Source organism: Chlorella variabilis (genome assembly GCF_000147415.1).
Source record: "Chlorella variabilis unplaced genomic scaffold CHLNCscaffold_35, whole genome shotgun sequence".
In the NCBI taxonomy this organism is placed as follows: domain Eukaryota; kingdom Viridiplantae; phylum Chlorophyta; class Trebouxiophyceae; order Chlorellales; family Chlorellaceae; genus Chlorella; species Chlorella variabilis.
The window spans coordinates 2,774-13,096 of NW_005435053.1; the positions used below are offsets into that span (position 1 = coordinate 2,774).

The window sequence follows — 10,323 nt, forward strand, 5'->3', positions numbered from 1 at the left end:
AATCCGGCCGCTGGCTGCCGCGGGCTGCTACGGGCTGCTGGATGCTGAACCACCAGGTCCCACATTCGGCGGCTAAGGTGCAGAATCAGGCGCCTGAGGCGCAGCATCCGGCGGCTGAGGTGCCGAATCGGGCGGCTGAGGCGCCGAATCGTGCACCTTGCTGCCGCTGGCTGCCGCGGGCTGCTACAGGCTGCTGGATGCTGAACCACCAGGTCCCACATTCGGCGGCTGAGGTGCAGAATCAGGCACCTGAGGCGCAGCATTCGGCGGCTGAGGTGCCGAATCGGGCGCCTGAGGTGCCGAATCGGGCACCTTGCTGCCGCTGGCTGCCGCTGGCTGCTGCGGGCTGCTGGATGCTGAACCACCAGGTCCCACATTCGGCGGCTGAGGTGCAGAATCAGGCGCCTGAGGCGCAGCATTCGGCGGCTGAGGTGCCGAATCGGGCGCCTGAGGCGCCGAATCGGGCACCTTGCTGCCGCTGGCTTCCGCGGGCTGCTGGACGCTGAACCACCAGGTCCCACATTCGGCGGCTGAGGTGCAGAATCAGGCGCCTGAGGCGCAGCATTCGGCGGCTGAGGTGCCGAATGGGGCGCCTGAGGCGCCGAATCGGGCACCTTGCTGCCGCTGGCTGCCGCTGGCTGCCGCGGGCTGCTGGATGCTGAACCACCAGGTCCCACATTCGGCAGCTAAGGTGCAGAATCAGGCGCCTGAGGCGCAGCATCCGGCGGCTGAGGTGCCGAATCGGGCGGCTGAGGCGCCGAATTGTGCACCTTGCTGCCGCTGGCTGCCGCGGGCTGCTACGGGCTGCTGGATGCTGAACCACCAGGTCCCACATTCGGCGGCTGAGGTGCAGAATCAGGCACCTGAGGCGCAGCATTCGGCGGCTGAGGTGCCGAATCGGGCGCCTGACGTGCCGAATCGGGCACCTTGCTGCCGCTGGCTGCCGCGGGCTGCTGCGGGCTGCTGGATGCTGAACCACCAGGTCCCACATTCGGCGGCTGAGGTGCAGAATCAGGCGCCTGAGGCGCAGCATTCGGCGGCTGAGGTGCCGAATCGGGCGCCTGAGGCGCCGAATCGGGCACCTTGCTGCCGCTGGCTGCCGCTGGCTGCTGCGGGCTGCTGGATGCTGAACCACCAGGTCCCACATTCGGCGGCTGAGGTGCAGAATCAGGCACCTGAGGCGCAGCATTCGGCGGCTGATGTGCCGAATCGGGCGCCTGAGGTGCCGAATCGGGCACCTTGCTGCCGCTGGCTGCCGCTGGCTGCTGCGGGCTGCTGGATGCTGAACCACCAGGTCCCACATTCGGCGGCTGAGGTGCAGAATCAAGCGCCTGAGGCGCAGCATTCGGCGGCTGAGGTGCCGAATCGGGGGCCTGAGGCGCCGAATTGTGCACCTTGCTGCCGCTGGCTGCCGCGGGCTGCTGGATGCTGAACCACCAGGTCCCACATTCGGCGGCTGAGGTGCCGAATGGGGCGCCTGAGGCGCCGAATTGTGCACCTTGCTGCCGCTGGCTGCCGCTGGCTGCTGCGGGCTGCTGGATGCTGAACCACCAGGTCCCACATTCGGCGGCTGAGGTGCCGAATGGGGCGCCTGAGGCGCAGCATTCGGCGGCTGAGGTGCCGAATCGGGCGCCTGAGGCGCCGAATCGGGCACCTTGCTGCCGCTGGCTGCCGCGGGCTGCTGCGGGCTGCTGGATGCTGAACCACCAGGTCCCACATTCGGCAGCTAAGGTGCAGAATCAGGCGCCTGAGGCGCAGCATCCGGCGGCTGAGGTGCCGAATCGGGCGGCTGAGGCGCCGAATTGTGCACCTTGCTGCCGCTGGCTGCCGCGGGCTGCTACGGGCTGCTGGATGCTGAACCACCAGGTCCCACATTCGGCGGCTGAGGTGCAGAATCAGGCGCCTGAGGCGCAGCATTCGGCGGCTGAGGTGCCGAATCGGGCGCCTGAGGCGCCGAATCGGGCACCTTGCTGCCGCTGGCTGCCGCGGGCTGCTGCGGGCTGCTGGATGCTGAACCACCAGGTCCCACATTCGGCGGCTGAGGTGCAGAATCAGGCGCCTGAGGCGCAGCATTCGGCGGCTGAGGTGCCGAATCCGGCGCCTGAGGCGCCGAATCGTGCACCTTGCTGCCGCTGGCTGCCGCTGGCTTCCGCGGGCTGCTGGATGCTGAACCACCAGGTCCCACATTCGGCGGCTGAGGTGCAGAATCAGGCGCCTGAGGCGCAGCATTCGGCGGCTGAGGTGCCGAATCGGGCGCCTGAGGCGCCGAATTGTGCACCTTGCTGCCGCTGGCTGCTGCGGGCTGCTACGGGCTGCTGGATGCTGAACCACCAGGTCCCACATTCGGCGGGTGACATTGGCGGCTGAGGTGCAGAATTGAGCTTCTTGCTGCCGCGGTCTGCTGCTTGCTGCTGAGTGCTGGCTCTTGGAGTCTTGAAGTTGCTGCGCCCTCCCCCGTGCTGCCTGCCTCGGTGCAGCAAAATACGCTGTCTTCCTGTGCTGTGCAGGAATGCTGCCCTGTGCAGCATCGTTCATCCTTCGCTGTCCCTTCGATGAGTGAGCAGGGCTGGTTGAGTGCTGCCTGCACCCACTGCTTGTCGTAGCGCCGCACGGCCAAATCCCCTACTGCCATCAAGCTCATTGCACGACGAGCGGCAGTCATGGTTGAGAGCGGCAGTGTCCAAGGGCGGCGGGTGAGGAGTAGCCGCACCAGCCTGCTTTCCTCGTGCGTGCTTCCGGCAAGGGCAGGGGCCTGTTGAGAGGGAGCAGCAGCCAGCAGGACAGAGCAGAGGAAGTGTGGCAGTCACGAGAACCTAGGTGCGGCTGGTGGCTGTGCCTGGCTCGTCCAAGGCTGCGAGAATGTAGAGGCAGAGCATAAGAGCCATGTTTCAAACCTAGGCTGAGCTTGTCACCGCCACGTCACCGCTGCTCTGCAGCAGGTAGGCCCCCTGAAACACCACCACAACAAGAAGATGGCAAGCCACATTGCGGAAGGCCACGCCCAGCGCAGCCACAGCAGCGCTCGCTCCCTCCCGACGCGCTCGCGCCCCGCCGCCCCAGCCTGCTTCCCGTGGAGCGCTTTCTGCCGAGCTGCGTTTACATTGAATCAGTGCGTTCCAATGCTGAAAGCGACATGTGTATCGTGTGGGAAGGGACGCAGACACCAGGGTAGAGAGAAAACGGGCGATGCAAAAGGAGGAGGGGGGTTGGGGTGCATGTCCGGCATGCGAGGCCGCCGTTGCCGGTGGTACAAGCACGCATGCAAGGAGGGATGAACGTGGTTTCCCTACTGATACAGATGCATGGGGGGAGGTCGAGGGCAGTCAGGTGCGGTGCGTGTGTGGGAGTCAGAGGAAAAGGCACACGAACTCAGCCACGGTGGCGAGGCCGCCAGTGTGGCTGGCGGGCCGGTCGGTCGGTCGAGCGAGTGGGTGGGGGTGCGGGTAGAAGCGGTGCGGTGGGGAGGCACCGTCAGGCGGAGTCGGTCAGTCGGGCGCTCAGGCGGCTGCGCTGGGCGCATGGTCTCTGTGCGGGGCTGGGCGGCTGGCTCACGCCTTCTTGGGGGCGGGCTTCTTGGGGGCGGGCTTCTTGGCGGCGGGCTTCTTGGCAGCGGGCTGCACGCGGGCAGCAGGCAGGGAGGCAGGGCTGGTGTGAGCGGGGCTGGCGGGCCGGTGAAGGCAAGACGCCGCTGGGCGGCGGGCTGCAAGGGCTGGAAGGGCGGGCCGCAAGCATGGGGAGCGGCGGCGGCCCACTCGCCTTCTTGGCGGCGGGCTTCTTGGGCGCGGCCTTCTTGGCGGGGGTGGCCTTCTTGGCCACGGTCTGCGGAGGCAGGGCAGCGCAGGAGAGAGTGAGCACGGGCAGGGCAGGCAAGCACGCGTGCCAGCACCGCAGGCTGCGCTGCATGGCCCCTCCCGACTGGCGGCGGTGGTTGTTATACGGCACGGCAAAGGCGGCGCGCCGGCGCTGCTGCTCCCCAGGCCAGGCAGGCAGCCCACCTTCTTGGGCGCCGCCTTCTTGGTGGTGGTGGTCTTCTTCACCTGCAGCAGGAAGCGGGGAGGCAAGGGTGCACGAGGTGAGCTGTGGCGGTTGCGATGAAGTCGGCTGGCGGGACGCCCGGTGGCGGCGGCCGGGCGGGCACAAGCCTCTGCCTCGCCCCAAGCTGGCACATTCCCCCAGCAGCTTGCTGCGTGCTATCCTGGCCAGGGCGTCACCACCGGCAAGCAGGCTGGCAGGGGAGCGTGCCTTGGGGGTGGCAGCCTTGGGCTTGGCGGCGGCCTTGGGCTTGGGTGCAGCCTTGGGCTTGGCCGCGGGCTTCTTGGCCTTGGGAGCAGCCGGCTTCTTGGCCGGGCTCTTCTTGGGGGCGGCAGCCTGTGTCGGGGGCACGGGAGGGAGGGCAGGAGGGCTATCAAGGGGGTGGTGCAGCAGATGGACGCCGAGCGCCGGGCGCAGATTCAAGATCCCGCGGGATCAGGGCAGACTGCCTTTCTCGGCCCCTGCCAACGTCCTCATGCCTCCTGCCTCCACCAGAGGCGGGCGACAGCCCCAGCGCCGCGCTCCCCAGCACTCGTTGTTGACATGGTGCTGGCGCCCAGCCGCTGCCTGTCATGGGCTGCAGTGGCCGCTGCGCCCGCGCTGCCTGCTGGCTGGCTGGCGCAAGCAGCAGCGCAGGGCGTGCTGCACGGGCTGCAGGGGCGCCCGCTGCCTGCAAGCAAACGCGGCGGGCAGCAGCTGTCGGCGGGGCCTCACCTTGGGAGCCATGTCGGTTCTGTGGGTCTGTGTTGGGTGGGCAAGGGAGCAGCAGGCGGGAAGTGGTGGCGGGGCGGTGGGCGCGAGGCACAAGTGTTCTTTCCAGACCAACTGCCAACACAGCACCCCAGCAGGCTCAGCACTGGGCGCGACCTGGAGCCCCAGGAGATCCCACCAGCGATCCCGGGCTGCTTGCGGCAGATAATGCGAGGTGTGCGGTTGGATGCAGCCCCCTGGGAGGCCCGCCAGGCTGCCGAGCCTCCCGCCGGCGGCGTGGCGACCCGCCTTGGCGGCGGGCGGAAGCACACCGCCGTGGCGGCCCGTCAGCCGCTCCTCTCCCCCGGTCCCGCCGCCACAGCAAAGCTGTGTCTGCACTTACTCCGTCAGTTCAGCACCTCAAGTGCTATTTTTCAGGGACGCACGGGCCAGATGACAGGTGCCGGCCCGCACCATCTCGACATGCACGTGCGGCTTCGGGCGCGCCCTCTTTGCATGAGCAGCCGGCCGCGTTGCCCTCGTTGCCAGGAGGTGTGCGCCTGGCAGGTGCACAGCGATTTTAAACAATGTTTTATACCTTAACTGCTGGGCACATGGCCCGGCAACCTGATGTGGAGGTGGCGTTGGCGGCGGGTATGGCATGTGCGTCGAAGCTCGCCGCCGCCGCCACTTTGGCGGCATCCACCCGGCAGCGCAACAGGGCAGGAAAGGGTGGGACAGCGTCTGCACCATTCACACTCTGTTACAAGCGTTCTGAGGCACAGTAGAGCCTCTGGTGGGGCTATCAGCTATAGCTTGAGTGTGCATGCATGCGAGGGCGGGGCGTGGTTCGAACGTCGGCTGGCGCGGTCTGGCGGGCGGTGGCCGTCTCATGCCGGCCTCTCTCAGCCTACCCCCACCCTGTCTGCAACACCCTGCACGTGTCATCTGATTATAGCAGGTGGCGCGTGCACATCACAGCTCGGCGCGCCGGCCTTGAACGCCGGTTGGGGGCAAGGGCGGAGCCCCGTGGGCGGGCGGTGGGTGTGCGTTTCCGCAACCCACCCGGGTCGTCCCACCAGCTTCCAGCAGCTTCCAGCAGGATCTGCCAGTCGTGGCCTGCTTCTGCGCCTGCCTCAGCTATCGAGCGTGCGGTTGGGGGAGGCACAACCACTGCTGGCGGCGGTGCCGCCACCGCCGCCCAGAGCTGGTAGTCAAAGCAGCCACATGTTGTTGAGGCAGGCAGGCAGCAATTCCTTGAATCACTTTGTGGCTCATTGGGCCATGCTGCTTCGTTTCCTGATTGCAAACGCGCGTGCCGTGTGCTTGCTTAGCACCGAGGAAGGGGGGCGGGCACTCCGCGCCCAGCACCCCCGCCAAACCCAGCCCCAGGCCTTTCCCAGCAGCCCCCAACCTTCCCAGCAGCCATCACACACGGTTTCAGTCTAGTTATCAACTCAAAGTGGCAGGCTGCCTCGGGTGGACTGAGAACAGGCACCCGGACGATGCGGCGGTGAGCGTGTTTTTGAGGCGGGGCAGCGGTGGGGTGCTGGGCGCCGCCGCAACAGTTTGAGGCCCCCGTTGGAAGTGGAGGGCATTCTGAAGAGTTGCAGTGACACTCCACTCCGCTTGAAGCAGCGCCCTGAATTGTACATGCAGCGCTGCACTGGCCAAGGAGCCCACCGCCTGCGGCGCTGCTGCAGGGCGGGCGGGAGTGGCGGCGGCAGGGCGGGGCCGGCCATCCCCCGGCTTGCAGGCCCCTTCCCCACCCAAATTGGGCCCAGCACCTGCCCACAGGCATGTGCAGCCGCCAGGGGGCGGTTTGGCGGAGGTGCAGCCCAATCCGGGGCCCGCCCTTCGCCGGCTGTTGCCTGGCTTCAAACTTTCCAACCGTCGACAGCTCAGCTGTCCCTACTTCACACCCCGCCCCGCCACGCTCAGGTTACCCCCCCTCTCTGCCCGATCCTGCTACCGTCACACCCAGCAACCATGGCCGGCGACAAGGCTCCCCCCGCCCACCCCCCCTATGTCACCATGGTGGCCGCCGCGATCAAGGCCCTGAAGGAGCGCACGGGCTCCTCCTCCAAGGCCATCGGCAAGTACATCGGCACCAACTACAAGGTGCCTGCCGGCTTTGAGAAGACCCTCAGCCAGCAGCTGAAGCGGCTGGCAGCCTCTGGCAAGCTGGTGAAGGTCAAGGCCAGCTTCAAGCTGAGCGAGGCCCTGAAGGTGAGGCGGACTTGGATCGGCGAGGCCGAAGGCCTGCAGGCGGGAGGGCAGGCAGCCGGTTTTTTGAGTGCGAACAGCTGCCGCTGCCTGCGCCATCGCCGCCGCTCAACAACTGTGCTGCCTGCTGCCTGCCTGTGGAACGCAGAAGGAGCCCAAGAAGCCCAAGAAGGTGGTCAAGGTAAGCACTGACCAGCTGGGCCTGCCCGGCAGCAACGCAGCAGCCAGTGGCGACGCCAAACCCGCCAGCACCGTGCCCGCCACACCGGCCCGCCCACCACACCCTCCCCTCCGCCGCTCTCCCTGCAGAAGAAGCCGGCTGCCAAGAAGCCCGCTGCTGCCAAGAAGCCCGCCGCCAAGAAGGCAAAGACCCCCAAGGTGCGAGGCGGGCAGCAAGCGAGCGCGGCAAAGCGCTTCAACAGCCAGCCGAGGGCAAGAGAGGAAGGAGAAAGGGTGACTGCTGGGTGACTGTTGCTTGACGTTGCTTCTGCTGCTTGCCCGCCACGCTTGCTCCCCAACAAAAGGCCACTGGCGTGAAGAAGACGGCAACCAAGAAGCCTGCCGCCAAGAAGCCTGCCGCCAAGAAGGCTGCCCCCAAGAAGGCTGCCCCCAAGAAGGCGCCCGCTGCCCCCAAGAAGGTGTAAGCAGCCAGGCCAGCCGGCGGCGTCCTGACTCTCTGACGCGACTGACCGACCACCGACTGACTGACCCTGACCCTTCCACCACAAACTCCAAAAACAACCCCCAAAAACAATCGGTGTTATTCAACACCAACCCAAACAAGGAACCACACACACAATCTGCCAGCCCGGTGCTGCCGCTGCTGCCAGCTGCTGCCCCTGCCCAGCACGGCTGCGCCGACCCTCGCCTTGAGTGTTGACCTGTTCAGAACTACAAGTGTAAGCGCGGCTATGGCTACAAAGCGAAAAAGTCTGTTGGGCTGTCCCTCAGGCGGCAGCCCGGCTGCCGCCCGCTGCACCCTCCCGTCAGTCCTGCCACTTGAGCACCAGCATGGCGCCATTCAGGCCCGCAGCCTCCACCGTCTGCTGCTGATCGTCCAACGCTGGCGCGCCTGCAGCCACACAAGAAACAAACACAGCGGTGGCGGTTATGTTCGGGGCGTGGCGGGGCAGGGAGGGAGGCTGCGTCCTCGGCGTCCTCGGCCTGTGCTGGCAGCAGGAGGCGGGAGGGAACGACGCGGCGGGGCAGGGCGAGGGCGCGGCGCGGCAGGCAGCGCACGGGGCGGGGGTGCTGGCCCCCCACCTGGGAACCCCTGCGACAGGCTGAACCTGCGCCCGCCCCCCGCCTCCTCGCTCTGCGACAGGCAGAAGTCGTAGACGGCGGCCAGAGCGGTACCGGCCGGGAAGCGGCGCTGGGCGCGGCGCCCGTCTGGCAGGCGCACCGCTGCGCGGCAGGCAAGGGAGGGGAGCAGGGAAGGGAGGCGAGGCCGTGACGTGGGTGTGGGGTGCGGGCGCGCTGGGGCAGCCGGCAGCGGCGACGGCAGCACCGGGGGGGCTGCCGAAGGCCGGCGGGCACCGGCCCAGGCGGCCGCTGCCCGCTGCCGGCACGCCGTGGCCCTGCAGGAGATCCCACAGCCTGCCCCAGCCCGCCCCCGGCAGCACCGCAAGCGCACCTATCCTGCAGCCGCTGCCGTCGGAAGGCTCCTGCGGCAGGCGTGCCGCCGCCTCCGCCTGCACCTCTGCGGCCGGGCGCGCTGCAGGCAACGCCGCGCCGCCAGCCGCCGCCGGGGCCTCCTCCTCCACCTCCTCTTCCTCCTCCTCAATGTCTGCGGCAGCAGCAAGCAAGCAAGCCGGGAAAGCACTCGTCGGGCTGGGTGCGGAGCGCACAGGCGGGTGGCCTGGCTGCCCCAGCACGCGCCGCAGCCCCGCACACAAGCAGCCGCAGGCTGGCACCACAGGCTGCGCAGACCCCACGCCGCCCGGCCCGCCCCTCCACGCCCCACCAGCCCACCCGTGCCAAAGCCGGAGCTTGCGGCGCCGCTGGGAAAGCCGCTGCCCAGCACGGCGCCGCCGCCGCCGCCGCCAGCCATGCTCATCTCTAGCGCACGCTGCAGCTCCTCATCCTCATCCATCGCCCTGGGACCCTGCTGCGCCTGCTGCGCCTGCTGCGCCTGCTGCGCCTGCTGCTGTAAGGGCGGCAGGCAGGCAGGCAGGCAGGCAGGCAGGCAGGCAGGTGGGCAGGCAGCAGGCGGGCAGGGCGGCTCAGGCTGGGAGGCCGGCAGGGGGGCGAAGGCAGCCCAATGCACAGGGCAGCGGAGCTGCCCCATGCAGCAGCCCTCCGCAGCGGTGTGCACACCGGCGCCCCACCCACACCCGCACCACACCACACACAACAAGCCACCATGCACCACGCATGCGCAGCCACCAGCAGGCAGGCAGGGGGGGGCCTGCCCTGCCGCCAGCAGGTCCTGCCACCAGCAGGCACCGGCAGGCAGTGCAAGGCGGCGGCAGGGGTGTGGGGGCGGCACCTGCGGGGCCAGGTCTCTGCGGGAGGAGCGTGAGCGGCGTGCCAGGCGAGAGGCGTCTGGGTCGTGAATGTCGTGCTCCAAAAAGGGAAGCAGCTCCTCGGTCAGCCTGGCAGGCGGGGCGGGGCAGCGCGGGCGGGCAGGCAGGCAGGCAGGCAGGCGGGTGGCGGGTGAGAGGCTAGGCGTGAGCAGGCAGAGGAGAGGCAGGGCGGCGCGGTCAGCAAGCGGGCGGGGCGCGGCAGCGCGGGAGGCAGGCGGGCGGGCGGGCGGGTGGGCGCGCGCGTGAGCGGCCGTGGGAGCAGGAAGCAGGTGCAGCCGTGGGAGCGCACGAGCGGCGGCCCGCAAGCGTGCCTAGTCACCCCACAAGACACCCCCTAGCCCCCACAAGACACCCCAGCACACAAAGGAAACAGGAACCCCGCAAGACATCCCCCAGCCCCTGCCCACGCCTGTCCTCACCGCTCCGCGTCAATGTAGCCGGTCCACTGCCGCATGGGGGCCCCTGCGAGGGCAGGCAGGCGCGGGCAGGCGTGAGACCGGGCCAGCAGGCGCAGCACGGGAGCGCCAGGCGCCGCTGGGGCCCGGGGTGTGGCAGGCGGCGGGCATGCGCTCGCAGGCGGCCGCTCAGGCCCTGCGCTGGCCCCTGTGGCCTCATCCCTCCCTCGCCTGGAGCGCTCCCAGCATGCCACCGCCACACCATCACAGCCACAGACAGCCACAGGCGACGCCCTCTCCCCACACTCCCACCCGTCACCACCCCACCATGGCAACGGCGCGGTCCCAACGCCAGCAAAACCACAGCCACACGCCCGCGCGTGCGCGCACGCACACGCGCGCACACACACACACACACACACTCGCAAGCCAACACACACACAAGCCAACACACA

The 10,323-nt window shown here is 68.6% G+C and overlaps 3 protein-coding genes across 3 annotated transcripts in view; 1 reads left to right on the forward strand and 2 right to left on the reverse strand.

Moving 5' to 3' along the window:
• Positions 1 to 3,548: 3,548 nt before the first annotated feature.
• Positions 3,549 to 4,758, reverse strand: CHLNCDRAFT_141489 (expressed protein; the record flags this gene model as incomplete). The annotated part of the gene is made up of 6 exons (XM_005843060.1): positions 3,549 to 3,614; positions 3,685 to 3,819; positions 3,996 to 4,037; positions 4,070 to 4,101; positions 4,215 to 4,368; positions 4,747 to 4,758. 6 exons carry the CDS (start codon positions 4,756 to 4,758, stop codon positions 3,549 to 3,551), a joined length of 441 nt encoding a protein of 146 aa, XP_005843122.1.
• Positions 4,759 to 6,738: 1,980 nt separating this feature from the next.
• Positions 6,739 to 6,963, forward strand: CHLNCDRAFT_13133 (hypothetical protein; the record flags this gene model as incomplete). Its single annotated transcript, XM_005843029.1, has 1 exon — positions 6,739 to 6,963. A coding segment is annotated over one exon (225 nt), but the record flags the coding sequence as incomplete, so codon positions are not given.
• A 971-nt stretch (positions 6,964 to 7,934) lies between these two features.
• Positions 7,935 to 10,323, reverse strand: part of CHLNCDRAFT_55386 (hypothetical protein) — a gene marked incomplete at both ends in the record, with an annotated part of 4,625 nt that continues 2,236 nt past the window's right edge. The window contains 6 exons of the mRNA XM_005843061.1: positions 7,935 to 8,020; positions 8,212 to 8,352; positions 8,582 to 8,734; positions 8,920 to 9,094; positions 9,437 to 9,542; positions 9,893 to 9,935. Of these exons, the coding sequence (XP_005843123.1) occupies positions 7,935 to 8,020; positions 8,212 to 8,352; positions 8,582 to 8,734; positions 8,920 to 9,094; positions 9,437 to 9,542; positions 9,893 to 9,935 (704 nt within the window). The remainder of the gene's footprint in view (positions 8,021 to 8,211; positions 8,353 to 8,581; positions 8,735 to 8,919; positions 9,095 to 9,436; positions 9,543 to 9,892; positions 9,936 to 10,323) is intronic.